We start from the raw sequence: 18172 nt of genomic DNA on the forward strand, positions 1-18172 counted from the left end.
CATGCTACATTTGAAAATTATACCAACCATTTCATAAAAGTCAGTATGATTGTACTAAATACTATTAATGTGTATTCTATTGTTTATATTCTAGTCATATATATATTTTTTTTTTTTACTATATTATAAGGTAAATATTATATTCAAAGTTTAAAAAAGCACTACTTAGTATATATATTTAAATTAGACTTATTATGTAATCATGTTTATGTTTGTATTAAGAAAAAAAATCATAAATAATATGGTTAATTTATAGTTTATTTAATGATGATATAACACATTGAATTACTTATCGCAACACTAACTTAGAAAAATACATGTTTTAGTGACAAATAAAGAAGAACAACTAAAGAATATTTGTAATTTTTTTTTTATTATTAATATTAATTTACTACCTCATTTACATAAATTATTTCGATTTTAATACTTAACAGTCTTGACACAAGATGAAATAATCGAGGCGGTTAAAATACAAAAAAACTATCTCATTTTAATAGGGTAAGTATACACACATATACATTTACAAACACACACATACACATACATACACGCAGACTGACATGTAGAAATTTACAATACTTCTTATTTATAGTAAAAATAATATACAAATATAAATTAAATATAATATATTATAAGGCATGTTATGAGGAAATAAATAGGTATTAACTGTAAGTTAATTTTAAATGGTTAAGAGACCAAATACTCCTTTCAGTATATATCTTAAAGTATATTAAGACAAATAACATTTAATTTTTAAAATTATTTAAACTAGATTCATTAATGCAATTGGAAGTATGGAAGAGCTAGTTCTAAGGAGTGCTTCTATAGTCTCCTCTAAAAATATGTAAATTCAGCATACTGTAATAATATCTAGTTTTCAGGCTGTAGTACTGAAGTTGTGCCCATGACTAGATGTATACTAAAATTATTGTACTTATTAAGAACAGTTGATTATTTATTTATAAGTCAAACAAATTTTTGGATATACTTTTTAGATGTACAAAAATGAAATTTTTGACAAATAATATATTCAAATTTTGTTTAATATTGGTTGTTATACCAAGTATAATTTTCGAAATGTCTTTTTTCCTGCTATTTGTAAAAGCCCTAGTGTTTGGTTACAGTCTATTATTTGGTAACTTTGACTCTTGATATAAAAATTTATTTCATACTTCGACATGCATTATATAATTTATAATTTAGTGAATACACTTAAAGCTTATTTTAAGCTTATATTGTTGACACAAAATATAAATTAATTTTTAAACTTAACCATATTGTACACTAACAATATTTACACATATTAAATAGGTACTATGTATTATTATTATTTCACAAAAAATATTTTATTCCTTTTTATTATTCAGGGTATAGTTATAGTTTTGTTTTTAAGCTACTAATGAAAATTCAAACAATATTAAACGTTATAAATTAAAATCTATTAATTATTTAATATTAATTATATTTAGACACTTAAAACAACTAAAAAAATTATGAAAAAGTTAAACAAGTTATTTTTTAAAACGTGTTCTTCCATATTTGGTCTTTTAACCACTAGTTATTCTTATGAACCAACAGGTATTATGAAAGAATAAAGAAAATAATTCTGCCGGTAGATATTTTGTGTAAAAAAAAGGCAACACAGATATGGACATGACCAGTTACTACATCGTGATTGTCGGAAAAACTGGGTATGTTTCATTAATTTTATGCAACGCAAATTTTATAAATAATATGGCGTTTTAATAACCACTTGTATTATTATGAGATTTTGTGCTAGTCATATGGCCCGGACCGCTACCATTTATCGTGCGAACAGTGTTCTTCAACGCCTGGCGTTTATTGCAAAACCAAATGCGTATCACTTCACGTTCGTAGCCCAATCTGTGCGCCAGTCCAGTGATTTCAGATCCTGAAAACGAAAAAGTATTTACATTTAATAAAACACTAATTAATATTCTACGAACTCAAATGATGTGTTTTTAATTTAAACTATAGTAGTATAGTGTATAACATAATTTAATGGCGTCTTTAAATAATTTCAATTAGTAGGTGCTAATTAGTCGTATATATTTTAACTGCTATTGCCTACATTTATTTTCTACACAATTTTTGTGACGACAGCTGATAATATTAGTCATTTTAGGTATTAAGTCTATATAGTTTATAAAGTTACTAAAGAGTGTATATTATAATGTTGTTCTCACTTTTTCAGTAGCTGGTTTATTTATTTTATAATGTCATAATACACTAGTTTGCCATAGCAAACTTTTTTTGGCCGAGATCTACTAAAAATATATTTCACCTTTGAAGATCGACTTTCATAAAAAAGTTTTAATTATTAAGATACGTATACTTGCATAAAGTGTATATTAACATACATTAAGTTATATAAATTATTCAAGTCTAATTAACATATTATTTCGTTGATCAGGGATTTGTTGAAGTGTGAAATTGCATCTCGATGACCAATTGATCGTCAAAAATAAATTCTAACACGATCGACTTTGATATCGTTTGCGATCGACCGGTTGGATCGATCAAATCGGTTTATTAAATTCATGTGATGGACTTTATACTTTAATAATAATTTTATTTTAATATACCTATATTATACTTCATTAAATTATAGCGACAACATTATAGTTACCTACTTAGTATTATTTTTTGAATCATAGCTTTAAAAATTAATTTCAGGTACCTATCATTGTATCAACCTAATGTTAACAATCGATGTTTGTATTCAAATTTAGAATGATAAATTAGGTTAGTAATTTTATTTTATTGATAAATATTAAGAACTAAAAAACGGTTACGTCATGAAAAAGTATCTGTTATAATAATTATTGTTTTGTTTTTACCTGATGGATGTGTATTGCGTTCAAAATGACCGTTCAACAATTCTAAGGCGTGTGGTGTAAACGAAGTGCGTCTTTTTCGTTTTTTGCATGACGCTAAACTGTCACCACCGCCTCCACTTGATGATGCAGAAACGCCACCGCTTAACAATTCGACAGCTGCTGCTGCAGCAGCCGCTGCGGCCGCTGCGTTATACCTCTGGTGATGGGAATGGCCTCCAGTAATGTTTTTGTTGTTGTTATTGTTATTGTTATAATAATACCTAAAAAAAAATAGTATCAATAAATGTTACATAGGTAAATGAATCAATGATTTTAAACCGAATATTTGTATTGTTCCAAAAAATTATTATCAACACAATATTTTTATTAGTATATATTAATACATTTCTTATGGTACATGCCACATTATAAACTTAAGGTATACCACTGTAAAAATCACAATTCTCTAAATCTCATACTTTGCTGTTTCTACTGCATTTTCTACTTGAAATACTCTAAGATGTTGTTTTACTTTGTCAACGAGTTGCTGTTTTGGTCTAGCTCTCGGTCGCTTTGAATGTATTTTCAATTGTGTTATTTTCCAGTATTCGGTCATTATACGTGCCCGACTCATCTTAATCTTGGTTCATCGTAATATCTACTATGCCGGGTCATCTATACGGATATTCTAACAATTGTTTAATGGTCCTAATATAAAAATCTTTCTTTTCATTTATTCTTTGTTCTATAGGTTTAATTTTCTTAAGATCTTCTTTCCGAACAATACCAATTTTTCTCGGTAGTTGCCCACGTTTTATATGCATAAAATGAACCTTATAAACCAGAATTTTGTAGACTACTGTCCTTTGACAGTACACAGTTGTCCGAAATATAGGATAAATGTTTAAAAGGAAAAAAATATATGTACCTTGTTAAATTTAATTATATACTCGTATTTCAATTTTTTTAATGATACGTGTAATAAATAATAATGTATGTATAGTAATAAAAACTTGAATAAAAAAAGGTATAGTTACGTACAATTCAATTTGATAGGAAAAATCGGTCAGCTTAGTTAGGTTAGACATTTTCTATCGTTGTTTTGTCATTATTATTTTTTTTAAATTAAGATTAAAATATGTGTCCACTATTCGGAGATGTCTGTTAGGTTTCACTGTTATAATTTAATCTAAATACCAACAATATACTACGATCTATTATTACTAGTTGCTGATCACCTTAGATTTTAAAGTTTTCAATTACTGTAAGTACCTACTTGTCTTCTCTCTAATTTCAATAAAATTTTAAAAAATTAAACGATAAAGCGTCTTCTTGACAGCTCATGTCTGTCTTCAATGGGAACTCTTCAGTTTTACGTTATACAAAACCAGCTTTTCTAACTCCTTTATATTTTTAGTTAAATTTATTCAGTCAAAGTTTATCTATACGCACTATCTAGCAATATCTAGTAGCACTCACCTACACTGTTAACTTCAAACATGGTGAATTTAATAGTTTACCAAATACATTTTTTAAACTATTCGCTTTCTCCGAACTTTATTAAAAGGGTATACCGTTTTATTTTTTCACAACGGTTAATTATGGTATAAAGCTAAATTTTATTTTAGTGGTATTTCTTAAGATTTTTTTTGTTTTATTTTGGTTATTTTTCTCTATTTTTTTAATTCTATTAATTTTACTAATTATAATATAGACATTTAATGATATTTATATCGCTTACCTCTCTTCCATCATCCATTTTTCCAATACGGCTGGGTTCACTACACCCATCATGTTATTTGTTTTGATGTTATTATTATTGTTATTGTACACATTATTTGGTTTTTTAGTAGAGTTGCCACTTTCCATATTCTCAAATCTAAATAACATTCACACATATATATTATATGAAGTATATATATAGTTATGATAAATTCAGGTAATTTCTATAACTAAATAAACCATACTTACGCGAATGTCAAAAGTTAAATAAATTTTATGTAATATTATTAAAATACCCATAGTTAATAAAATTCTTATAGTTTGTTAATAGACTAATATTTACCTAATCATATTCATGTATTATTTTACGTAAGAGATAAATTTATATTATAAACAATAGATAATTAACATTTCTTACATTGGTTGTTGTGCAGCCGCGAGTTGCGAAGCACATAGCATATGTGTGGCGAGTGCTCTGAAAAGTTCAGTGTGAAAAAAAACATTTAACTTTCTTAATGCGAAAAAATTATAACAGCGTGTGTAAGTTTTTATAATACTATTGTTTATTTACGTGCAAATTGCGTTTTGCTGATTATATGCAGCCGCTGCCGCAGCAGCTGCCGAGGTTGAGTCCTCATCCTTGGATGGTTTTATGTGGCAGTTGAGTTGTGATGATGGAGGTGCTAATGATTTTAAAGTATTTATGTTGTTGGAAGACGTTGGAGGCGCAGGAGATATTACATGAGAAGGTTGATGTGGCTGCTGTTTATCTTCTGAAAATATTGTGCTCGTTACGATTACGTATATAAGTATTTAAATAATAATAATATATTAGCTATATATTTATAAGTGTGTAGTTCGTTTTGTTTTCTAAAATACTTTTAATAAGTGTATATAATTTTATGTAGTTATTTTGGTTCTAAAAGTTGTATACAAGTAGTAGCTATGTATAAAGATATCTAAATACATAATATAATGGTAAATGCCAAGTGATTTATTTTAATTAAAGCACATATTATTTAGAAAACTATTAATGTTTTTGAATATTTTTCGTTGCAATAAAAACTCAAAAAAAAAATCGATAAAAACAGTAAAAAATATAATTTTGTACATGTTGTTTTGTAATGACATAAAATTATTTAAGATAGACATTTTCAAAAATGTTAGTGTTTTTATATAATGAGGGTTGTACGTTAAATGAATCACTCTGTATGGCCTTTAGTGGGTCATTTTTTAAATTTTATGAGTTCTAAATAAAAGTTTGTTAACCAGTGGCGTGGTGAACGACATTTGCTTAATGTTATTGCTTAGCCTGAGAAATTTATCTTCAACTTAAAAATTAAAATTTATGTGAATATAATAATGTATAATTATTAGTTATCATATTTTTTTGTATTAAATTGTTGACGACTTATATCCTATAATGACAATTTAAAATTAGCATACAGTTTTAAATTATATTATACTATATTACCTATATATAGGAGGTAGTGGGTAGGTCATTGTTCAAATACTTTGCTTAGGGTTTGAAATATACTTGCCATGCCATTGGTTAACATAGTAATAAATCTAAGTTTCTTAGAAAATTGTGAAAAACAGTGATTAGATTACAAAAACTGGTGCATAACAAAAATGATTTTAGTTGTTTGTTATTCTAAAAATATCAGTATATCACCAGTATACTATATAGTAGAATCTAATCATCAATTATTTATTTAATATAATATATTTATATTGTATCTATACAAATACAATTATAAAGAAGTGTACTATTTTAAAATAATGTAGCTGTTATGTTTTAACATAATATTGAAAATCTATTGTATGTAGTTTAATTGTGTATTTTATTTATATTAATAAATATAGTATATATTAATATTATGCTATTTTCATTCTAGATAATATGTTAATATTAATTGAATATTATTTATAGATTCTTTAAAGTTAAAGTCTGAAAAATCATTTTAATGCTAGATATTTTATTTTTATTAAAAAGAAAATAAATAAAAATTGACTTTAATTTTTATTGACCCGAAATATTGTGCATACCTATAATGTTATTTTCTTTAATTAATAAAAATTACAAGCATTTTGGCAAAACAATTATTATGATTTCAGGTTTTATAAATGTTATAAAGTTGGTTATATCATAAGAGTGCCTGAAGATTTAATAAAGAAAATAATAATGGTGATAGCGGGAGGTGAAGTACAATTTAAGATAAGTTGAATATTATGGAGGGATAACTATAGATGAATGACGAGATAAGTGGGAGGAAGGGTTATAAAAGTATATAGGCATAATAAAAATAATTTTTTGTCTATGCTCTTTAATTAACTATTATTTCTACTCTGGGACTGGGACGCAATCGTTCCACTGTTCTACAAAAATATTGGCCACTAGCATATAACATAATCAACACCAATAGTGTACAAAACATTTTACCTTTCTAGTTTTTGAATTTATCGATTAAGTAAAAGATGTTTATATTTTTGAGACTATGAAGTTTGATTCTCCTTAAATTGTAATTTATATATTATAAAATTAAATTTTTTTTTTTTATTGGTGTTCTCGAAATTAATTTATAATAACACTTTGGTGTTCTTGTTATACGTTACATCATCATCTAAATATTCAATATTGAGAATATATATTAGTAAAAAATAATTACATTTATTTTAATATCTAATAATATTGAAAGAAAAATAAATTCAGTTAACATGTTAAACATTTTATTTTACAAATTATTAGATTTTATTTTAATATACGAGTTAATATTAAAATATATAATTTATGAATCAGTAGATTAAACAACATACCTACTATAGTATACTAATTACTAAACACTTTATAGTTACGGTCTACAGTCTACTTTATCGGGCGACTTTATTTTTAAAATTTTTTTTTTTTTAGAAAAGAAGTGTTTTAACGAATTAAGAACAATGGTGCTAAAATAAATTGGCGGAAATTATTAGTTTTTAAGTTAAGTTTGACATTTTACAATTAATGTATATTGTAGTACACATGACGTATATTTTACATTTTAGGTAGTATAATCACAAAATGATAAACAAAACAAGTATATCAAATACAGATAAATATCCGGGGGATATTTTTGTTTTAAGTTGTTTCGTTTGTCCGCTTTGGCCCAAACCCGATGCCTACTTGAGGTGGCGTTGCATAAAAAGTCGAAGGATATTTACGTTTTTTTGTCCGAGTGCAGCGCAGTGAGCGAGTGGCAACGTGGGCATCGCTTTACGCGCTCATTGGAGGTAAATAAAAGAGATATCGAATAATGTAATTATAAAGTTGAGTTTACCATTGGATATAATATACTTATAATATATCTATGAGTATATTACATAATACCATTGTTTAAAGAATAATCTATTCCAGGGATCATAAATTAATATTTTTGGAGTACCTACCAAATTAGGAATTTTGAAAATTTTTGGGGGCCATCAAAATAGCAAAGCAAATATTTTAACATACTATATGATAATGCAAAAATAAGTTTATTCGTATTTCATTATCGGTTTTTGCTTTTTTTCCGTGTCCGTCATCATTTGATGACCACTGATCTATTTTATAATCGATAGTAATAAGCAGGAAATTAAACTTATATAAAATTGAATCTAACCTAATACTCTAATATAATAAATATTACTTAAATAATAGTATTTATATCTATCTATAAAAATATTTTTATTTTAACAATACAATATACACGTTGCCGCATGAACCATTGGGTTATATTATATTGGCCCAAGGGATATAATATGATATAGGCTCACTGTGGAAATGCACAGTAGCACAGTGGTCTCGTTTGAAAACACAGTCTCAGGGATCGGATTGTTTGACTGATATAAATAAAGTTTTCTAAGTTATATTTTAGTGGTCCTAGAATACCTGTATAACCTGTATATAAAACTGACACAATCGAATGCAATAAAAAACATCAATTTATTTAAAGTCTAAAATAGTAATAAAATAATACAGTACAACAGATAGGTACAATATCACTTAAACAATTCTGCTCTTGAGGATAGTGTTTGAAGGTCACTAAAGATCTACGGAGTAAAAATTGAAAAAAGAACTTAATATCATTTATGAATGCAATTTATTATGATTAATAGTAAATCATTTAGAAAAATATAATTTTAAATCGTAGGATTGGTCGTTGCTTGTTTCTATGCCTAGTTGGCGAAACTATTGAAACTTGATTGAATCGGCGTGTGTACTCTTGCGTTTCTATGTTAATTAATCTATTTACCTTACATAATTTTCTGAGCGTGACATAAGCGACGAGTCAGTACCTAGCTGGTAAATCGTTACACCATATTCACTTAAGTAATAACATAAATGTAATTACAAGTTTGCAATATTGTATCACATTATTCATGTATCAATGTTTGTTAACCGTCCCTATTACAGGCTTTCTGAAATGTTAAAGGTATCTAAGATTTTCTATTCTATTAAACGTAGAAGTCGGATATCAGGCCACTGATATTGGTTTGAAAAAATATTATTCTTGAAGATGATTTTATTTATTAAATGAACTATGCAGAACGCGTGGACTGTCCTATATTATGTCAGTAGTAAACCAATTGAGTAGATATTATTAAACAATGATAAAAGAAAGATAAAAAAAAAAATAAGTGCAAAATCGATCATAGAATGTTAAATTTAATTGTATATGTTACTTTTGTGATTTAGGTATTTAATAATATGCATTATTAAAAAATCATTTTTAGGTAGGTTCCTATAAGATAATTAATAGTATTGACTATCTATATAATTTTAATAATTTTATTTAATGCCTATTATAATCTTATGAAATTTTCAGTTTCTAAGCTCCATATTGTATGCTATATAAATTATAATATACGATTGTGCCGTGTTCGTCCGTCTTGATTTTTGTTGTCTTGGTAACAGACTTTAAGTGGCGCCGTTGTCCATTTTAAAGTTTTGGAAACATAATTGCTCATATAATTATGACGGGTCGTATGAATAAATTGGAGTATAATGATATATATAATTTGTGTGTGTGTGTAGAAAAGCTGATGACTAGGTATATTTAGGCGGGTGGATGGTCGTTCTGTAAGAAATACATTTCACGAGACTAGTTTTAATTACTACCGGCGCCACTGCTTAGTCACCTATACTATATTATTGATTTTATATAAATATTATTTAATGATAATATGTTTGGCCTACACTTTCGAAGGTATTATTATTTAGGTTTGTTTGCCGTAACTCATCGTAATAATATATATTTGAACACAACATTTTTTTTATTACATAAGTAGGTAATATAGTGCGTAGTTATTTTTTACTTTAGACTTATGATTTATAAATGTAAATGGATTAGGTCAAGTTAAAAACTGAAAATCCCTGTAATAATAATAAACATGATAGGACAAGTTATTTATTTAATTCTTAAAGTACCTGTCTAGTTTAAGTTAAGTAAAATATTGAAGAGACAGATTAATTTTTTGAAATTAAAAATTTACTATTTATAATTTGAATAGAAAAATTAATTGTTCAAGTTTTAATTAAAAGTAACCTTAGTAAATGTATTAAGTAATTCGAATTATAATTTCTTTTAAATAGTAAAATAATAAAATAATTTTATACAAATGTCCATAGCATATTTTATGAAAAGAAAATAAATTGTAAAGAAATAAAAAAAATTAAATTATCTTTCATGAGATGGGTTCAAAAATATTCACCAAAATTCTAAAATTTCAAAATTAAGTTCATACCCATCACTGTAAAAATTTAATTTTTCTAAATTATTTTATCTATATATTACTTACGAAAGATTGTTGTGAAAATGAATTTGTTAAAATAATAAGTTAGCGTAGTATTTGAAATGTAATTTGTTAAATTTAATGTTATTGAAAACTCAAAAATCACAATAATTTAATTATAGGCAGTTAGACAGTTGTAAAATGTGTTTGTCTTTATGTGTAATTCATTAGCTATTCTGCACTACTACAATATTATTTCATTAGTTTATTTTTTTTTAAATCCTTTTTTATTCAAATATATTTTGATTTATTGTTATACAACTATATAAATATATCTCTATGTTTACCTTCATTTTCTGTTTCATCTCCACCATTATGTTGATCGGTTGTTGTAATTGCTGTTGGCCATACAGTTTGACGTTGAATTACTTCTACACCTCCTCCATTGCTACCATCATTACGTCTGAGTGTAGGAGGTGACATCGGTGTCACAGTAGTAGCAATTGAAGCAGCATTATTGGTTGAATAAATACGACAATCTCCATTTGTGCCTGTTGGTATTTGAACCATAGTCGAGTCTTTTGAACGCTGTGCGTTCATCGAATCACTGCTTTCCTCGTTCTTGGCGCGAGGTAATAGCTTTTGTTGAGGCTGTTGGTAAATATTGAAAATAAAATTTAATTGCAAACGTTAATACCGGTATATAGTTATTATTAAAGTTCTTCAATGGAAAAGTCAGGTGTATGTTTGTCTTTCGCAAGTACGATGTAAATTATTTAATAAATAAATTTGTATAAGTACTGTATATGTATATACATATGTGGATGAAAAAAAATTATGGATCAAGTTATTTATAGGAGCTTACTGTTAAAAAGTTGTGTTTTTTGCTATTAAGGTCAGGAGATTGCCATTTTCGTCGTTGAATATTATTATACTGATCTGCTGTAACTGTGTCATTATTAATCATACTACCATCGTCTGGAAAAAATGTATATGTATATTACATAAATAATTCTGGAAATATACAGTTTAATACAGTGAAATAATAATAATACTTACAATTATTATTATCATTATTAACATTGTCAGGAGTACCACTGGCAGTAGTCGTATCGTCAGCTGTAGTTTGGTGCTGTTGAAAATAACGGTTTAGCGGTAAGGATAATGACGGTTGACAAATTTGATTGAGCTGTTGTCGATTAATATTTTTTTGTCGAACATTATTTGTTGAGTGATATAGTAACTGTTGCTGCAGTTGTTGCTGATTTGAAGTAGGAGTTGTGATTGCAGAAGAAACCATATCATTAATGGGAATGGCCAAAATTGTTTGAGTCATAATACCTTTAATATAAGAACATATTATGTGAGTTACATTAAATAATTAAATATTTAATTAAATATTCGTGTCAATTATAATTTTCAATTTGTATTGGTTCTTATTACCTCGAGCCGTTGGTATTAATAATTGGGCTGCTTGTAAGCATCCCGTAGTAAGTTGACCAGAAGTCAACAAAAGTTGAGGTGGTGGTGCTGTGATTTTATCATCCTGATGTTGCTGCTTTTGTTTATTAGCTGTGGTAATATTCCAAGGAAATGGAACCTCTGTTTTGACATTATTTTCATTTTCATTAATGGAATTACCAATGCCATTTTTTTCTTCATTATCGTCATCATATTCTCCATCGTCGTCTTCACTCTTGTTGCCACCTTCTTCTGACGAGCCTGAAAGATATATACATATGAGTTATTCGTAATAATAATATACTGATTTTCAATTGCATGTATTATATTTATAAATAATTACTAATGGAACTAAACAAACCTTGGGAACGGGTTAAGTTCAAAGGCGACTGAGACAAACAATCGTCATTACTAATTTCACTGTTAATATCATTGACTGTCGCCATAGGATCATCAAAATCAGTTTCTGCTACAGACGGAGTTTTGTCATTGATCGTTGCATTTTTATTTAAGTTTTTAATTGAACTTGACGATAATATCGGTTCATCTATTGAAAAAATAAAATAAATAGATATAATTGAATAATTGAATAGTGTGATAATTAGAATTTTATAAGCGATATGTAACGTGGAAATATTAAAATAGGTACTATTTAAGATAATTTGTATTGAAATAAATAACTGGAAATGTACAAAAATAGATAGGTACAAGTTATGAATTAAAAAAAGGTGTTTCTTATTTCTGTATTCAAATTTTATTTACGAGATTTTACTACCTTAGTAGTTATATTATGTTTTTTTTTTTTATCTTTTTAAGGTTTTAAACAAAACAATAAAGCTAGTAGCCTTAGTTTTACTTATAGGTATTATAACACACGAATATAATATAATATAAATAAAAAGAATTTTTTATTAATATATTAAAATATATTGATTATTTTTTTTATGATTTTATGAAAAAAAAAAACAATTGGTGTTCCCTTTTGTTAATAATACGATCAAAGTAGGCAATATATTATGTTATTATATTCGTAGTATTTTCTATTGATTGAGTACAGATAAGTCTGATATCCGATAAACATAATAAAAATGTAGTTATTTTCATAACACATCTAAAAATCACGAACGAAACACACGGATAGAAAAATTTCATAGAATATAACATTTGTAAATTAATAATAACTAAACGTTTTGTATTGCTTCTGTTTAATCGATATAGGTATTACTATTCTTTTAAAGTTTATTATTTTTAAACTATAAAGTATTTTTTAATATTAAATAATAACAAAATATGTTTGATCATTTAATTTTAGAACATTTCATTATCTAACATAATATTACTTATATGTTTTTAAATCCATTATTTAGCAGATCATAATATTATAATATAATATTATATTTAAACATATATATATATATATAAATATAGGTACTTGAAGGTCATTATTCATTTTTATTTTTCTGAGGTCATGGTTGCTTTTTTTAAAGTCCTGTAACCCTAATAATACTAGCCGCAATAAAGTTAATCATTTTTCATTAAACATTATTTACGTGTACTGCTGTAGGTTTCACTGTCGTTATTTTTTTCAGAGGGTGTTGACAATGATAATGTGATTTTATCATCACTATTGGTAGTTAACTGTTGTACAGTATGTCTTATTGCCGGTGTCACACAATCTCCTCCATTACTACAACTGTTATTATTGCCGACTGCAGTAGTCTGTAGATAGCCATCCTATTTAACAAAAAAAAAAAAAAAAACACGTACATTTAATATTTTTATGATACCGAAACGCCAATATTGATTATTAAAATGTATGTATAAAAACAATTGTAGAATTATAAATGCGTATACTTTAACGTATTGACGTGAACTATTTAAATGTAAAATACGTATTTTCAGTATATGACTTCTGCCTTCACTTATTTTTTAGTTAAACCGGCATCTCATATTTAGCGATGAGTAGCTATACAATAAATTGTAATACACGTTATAAAAGCTCTTACAATTTATGTACACACTTGCCTCGTATAAATTGAACCCTTTTCTCGTCACAACGCGGCTTTAATGTCATGCAAATTTAACCTTGCTTAATAATTTATACGCGCAAAACTAATGTTAATTTCAATCTATATATATATATGAAGTATTAGGAAGTCTTTATTTTTTTCTTCAAATTTCAAGCTCATTTAAAACATATTAATTAAGATCTAATATTTTTAAATGTATCCAATTTAAATCAATGATAAGCCATCAAAATTATGATGTAAAGTGAATAGGTAATCAAAAAAATGTCAATTTTCTATTCTTTAATATAAATAGTTCTTCTAAATTATAGTAATTTTACCAAAGTCGAATTTGTAAAAAAAAAACTAGGGGATAAACATATTTCAAGATATTTTCGTTTATATTGAAAGTAATTTATCTTCATTGTTTGACAACGTTCAGGTCTATTTCTTACTTAACGAAGGTTTTCATAAATATTTTAGAACATGTAAGTACTTCTACATGATGTCAATAAAAAATTATATCATTGCAATTCCTGAAGTATAGGTTAGGTCATATGTACACTTTGATTTTAATCAAAATTGTTTCATTTTGTATAGCTCCCGTATGGTACTTATGACGATGTCATTTATGGCCACTGATGTTAAAGAATAGGATAATCAGCAATATTAAAAAAGTTGTTATTTTATAATTTATTTTTATATTGAAGAAAATAAATTATATTTTGATATATTATGTAGGAACTAGTATACAGACATAGATTTATCTTTTTACCGATCACAATAGTAGGTAATCAGTAGTTTCTCTCCTCTTTACTCATAAATAAGAAAAACATTTTGAACTCTTTCTATAAAAAAAACTTATCTCCGGACAAATTATGACGTCCTAGGAAATTACTTGTGCTGTCAATACGTTAATTTTCCACTTTAATTAACATATTAATTAAATCAAGATATTGTAGAATTTGATGTATTCATTAATTAAATATTTTATTGTAGTGGTAATTTAAATACAAATTGCAATCATATTTTATAATATTAAAAAAAAAAAAACTATAAAGCTTATAAAGTTTATAAGTACAAATACAAACTTAATAAAAATAAAATTACAGTTTCACGTCCTTATCAGAAAATAATGAGAATGTTGTTATTTTTAAATAATTAATTGTAAACATAACTATTTTAATAAAAAAACGCCTGCAACTTTGTTAAACATTCAGTACCAAATATAAAACTATTCTTATTTCTTGGGTCTTTTAAGTATAAAACTTTTAACAGGAATCATCGTTGGTACATCAATGTTATACTTGGCGGCGATGTTGCAATATGACAACAATAAAATATTTCTATCATATTGTATTGTGAAAAATAATATTTTCATTTAAAATAAATATGATTTTTTTTAAAGCCTTAGTCGAAAATACAAGTGATAAAAATCAGTTAGAAACAATATTTTGAAATTAAAATACAGTAAATATAATATAGTTTTTTTTATATGTATACAGAATTATGAAGATTATGAAAGAAATAGAAAATATCCGATCTTAATATTATATGTAACAAACGACCATTAAAATACACTTACAGGTACAATGAAATCGAATTACTTGACGAGTTGAAATCAATAAAGATAGAAATGTTAGAATAGGTAGTTATTAAAATTTATAAAATGTGGCTATTCACATAATGCATAAATAATTATAAATAATCATGATAATTTTTTCACGAAATACAGCGATGATGTATAGTTTAAAATTATTTAGTTGTTTTATTATATTCTTACTAATTATATACAGATAACAACTCGACAAGGTAGGTAGTCGATTTTTATTGACAAAATTATATATAATATTACATTTTAGCGTAAATGATGAGTATAACAATTATTGTTATTATTCAGATTCATATCATTTGATAGGTAAACGAACTACTGTACACCTATCATATGTATTGTGTACCTACTTTAGTGCTTTTTATAAATAATATAAATATTTATCTATTGAACAGTAATTGACTGTAGGTATAAAAATTAATTACCACAATAATTTAGCACTGATTCGCTAGGTACTGTTTATATTTTATAATTAGTATATAGTCATATTAGTCATATTGTCTATCAGTAGATAAGTATATTTGCACGTTAATCGGTACGTAATTATAGGCACACAACGATGAAGACGATAATGATAATATTAATGCTTTATATAGGTATCACGATTTAAAATTATATTCTATAATATATTTGATGACAGATTTAGTTTAGTGAATCTAGAAATTTACTCCTCACTATTACAAAAAAAAAAAATCAATAGATATAGTATCTAATAAAATTATATATAATTTTTTCTTTTCGTATTGTGTTGCGTAAATAATTACAATTAAGTGTATTATTCAACATAGCGTTTATAATCAGTATGATAAATAAATAAAAAATAATAATATGATAATAATGCAGTCGTAATAGGTATATATATACTGTAATAAGTCTTATGATTTCAATGGTCTAAAACTGTTAAAAATTACTGATTAAACGGAATAATAAATGCAAAAAATGCACATGAAAAAATATTTTAACATCATAGTATTTTTTTATATTTTATATAATGAGTGAAGCAAGAAATTTTTTTTAGTCTTGTATAATAATGTTTTTTACGAGAAAAATACAATCGCTTTAAATAGTTCATCGATTGATTGGAAATCGAACTATAGTTAGTATTTCTAAGAGGTCGTTTTCGATTTTGTCACTAATAAAGACAAACAAAAATAAAACGTCGAAGATAATTTATAAATTTATAATCGAAAATTTTAGTAAAGTATAAGACTATAACTGACTATTGCGCTAATTAAATCTAACCGTATTATATTCGTTTTTTAAATTTCTTTTTGTTTGGATCTTATTTTCATAATTCTTTTTTTTAAAGTACTTACATACTAATGTATGTAATGTATGTATTATAAAATAAAACTTCTCTAATATTAATTGTTGTCTAATGACTATATTATATATCTTACCGATGTGTAAAACTTGATTCTAAATAAGAATATATTTCGTGATATTATGAATACAAATAATTCTTTAGGGTAAGCGAAAATATAAAATTTTCATTTAGATAATCAAATCTACACTTTAGAGTCTATGGTCGCATAAGAATCGTCATTTTTATCTTTAACATCTCTCGTAGTATTTTTTGTAATTGCAACAACTAGTTTAAGGACCGAGATAATTTTCTAATTGTTTGTATGTAAAAATTAATTACATAGGTATTATACATCACCAAGTTATCTTGGGCTGCATCAGCTCCCGTATATACGTCATAATTTATAGGCATTATTATACCTAAAACCTTAAACCACGATGCGTATAATTATAGTAATTATCAAGTTCGTTGCGAATTTTATATTTTACCTACATTATTATATATTATTATAAATTATAAACGCAGATTCGCGCACGTTAGATTAACTTGAAACGAACCATAGCGGAACTCTATCGCGGGCGTAGCGAGGCGCAAAGGGCCTACATGCAATGGTCCTAATTACAAATCCCTGACCACGGTCTCGCTAGGACTTAAAAAAAACGCGTAAGCTACTATTCGAAAACGGAAAACCCAGCCGGCTTATCGATGACGTCGACAACTTGGTTTTGTTCTTGGCTGTTAAATTTTCGTTTTGTTGAACTAATTTAATATTACTAAATAGTACGTTATAATATGTGTGTGTGTGTGACGCGTGTGTGATACAGACGTATATTTTCGTTTGAATATACTTTGTACTCAAATGAGTCGTGGGTAGGTACAATATCGTTTCGATTTTCAAACGCGAAATATTTAATCAAAGGTATAAGCGCTTATTATTATATTATTATGTTATTAATTTATATTTAACATTCAAACATTTCAAACATATATGTTTATGATTTATGAATATTGTTTGAAATTAGGAAGGTATTTCTCACTCGTAAAGTCGTTATAGGTTACCTAATATATTATTATATTAATACAGAGATATTATACTCCTACATAATAAAATTTCAATCAGAATTGGTAATTATTTTACATTTTACTAATACAATAACAAGTGAAGTAGTTATTCCATAAATAATTATAATTTTGGGATTAATTGTACAAATGTATGATGATATACACATACGCGTATGCGAAATATAACTTCCTACCTAACAGTTTATTTTCTATTTATTTATTAATTATAATAATATACATTTACAATTACGTATTAGCTATTTACTTTTGTAGGTATCCACCCATACACAGTTTCCATATGAACAATAATTAATATGGTTTTGACATTGAGCATTTAGTTTGTTTTTGTTTAAACAAAGGTAAAATCAAATTTTAGATGCAATAAAATAAAACAATTTACTTTTTAACGGTA

The 18172-nt window shown here is 26.0% G+C and overlaps 1 protein-coding gene across 3 annotated transcripts in view; it reads right to left on the reverse strand.

Moving 5' to 3' along the window:
- Positions 1-351: 351 nt before the first annotated feature.
- LOC114132576 (putative uncharacterized protein DDB_G0277255) overlaps positions 352-18172 on the reverse strand; it is a 29649-nt gene continuing 11828 nt past the window's right edge. For 2 of the 3 annotated variants that reach the window (XM_050205281.1, XM_050205282.1), the window contains exons 3-13: positions 13325-13508; positions 12136-12321; positions 11757-12035; positions 11373-11654; positions 11179-11291; positions 10661-10964; positions 5134-5335; positions 4981-5037; positions 4582-4719; positions 2862-3121; positions 352-1912 (exon numbers count right to left, since the gene is read on the reverse strand). In XM_050205281.1, the coding sequence (XP_050061238.1) occupies positions 1743-1912; positions 2862-3121; positions 4582-4719; positions 4981-5037; positions 5134-5335; positions 10661-10964; positions 11179-11291; positions 11373-11654; positions 11757-12035; positions 12136-12321; positions 13325-13508 (2175 nt within the window). In that variant the 3' untranslated portion in view covers positions 352-1742. The remainder of the gene's footprint in view (positions 1913-2861; positions 3122-4581; positions 4720-4980; positions 5038-5133; positions 5336-10660; positions 10965-11178; positions 11292-11372; positions 11655-11756; positions 12036-12135; positions 12322-13324; positions 13509-18172) is intronic. The other variant, XM_050205283.1, reaches the window with a different exon arrangement.

Source organism: Aphis gossypii, chromosome X (assembly GCF_020184175.1).
Source record: "Aphis gossypii isolate Hap1 chromosome X, ASM2018417v2, whole genome shotgun sequence".
NCBI classification, from domain to species: Eukaryota; Metazoa; Arthropoda; class Insecta; order Hemiptera; family Aphididae; genus Aphis; species Aphis gossypii.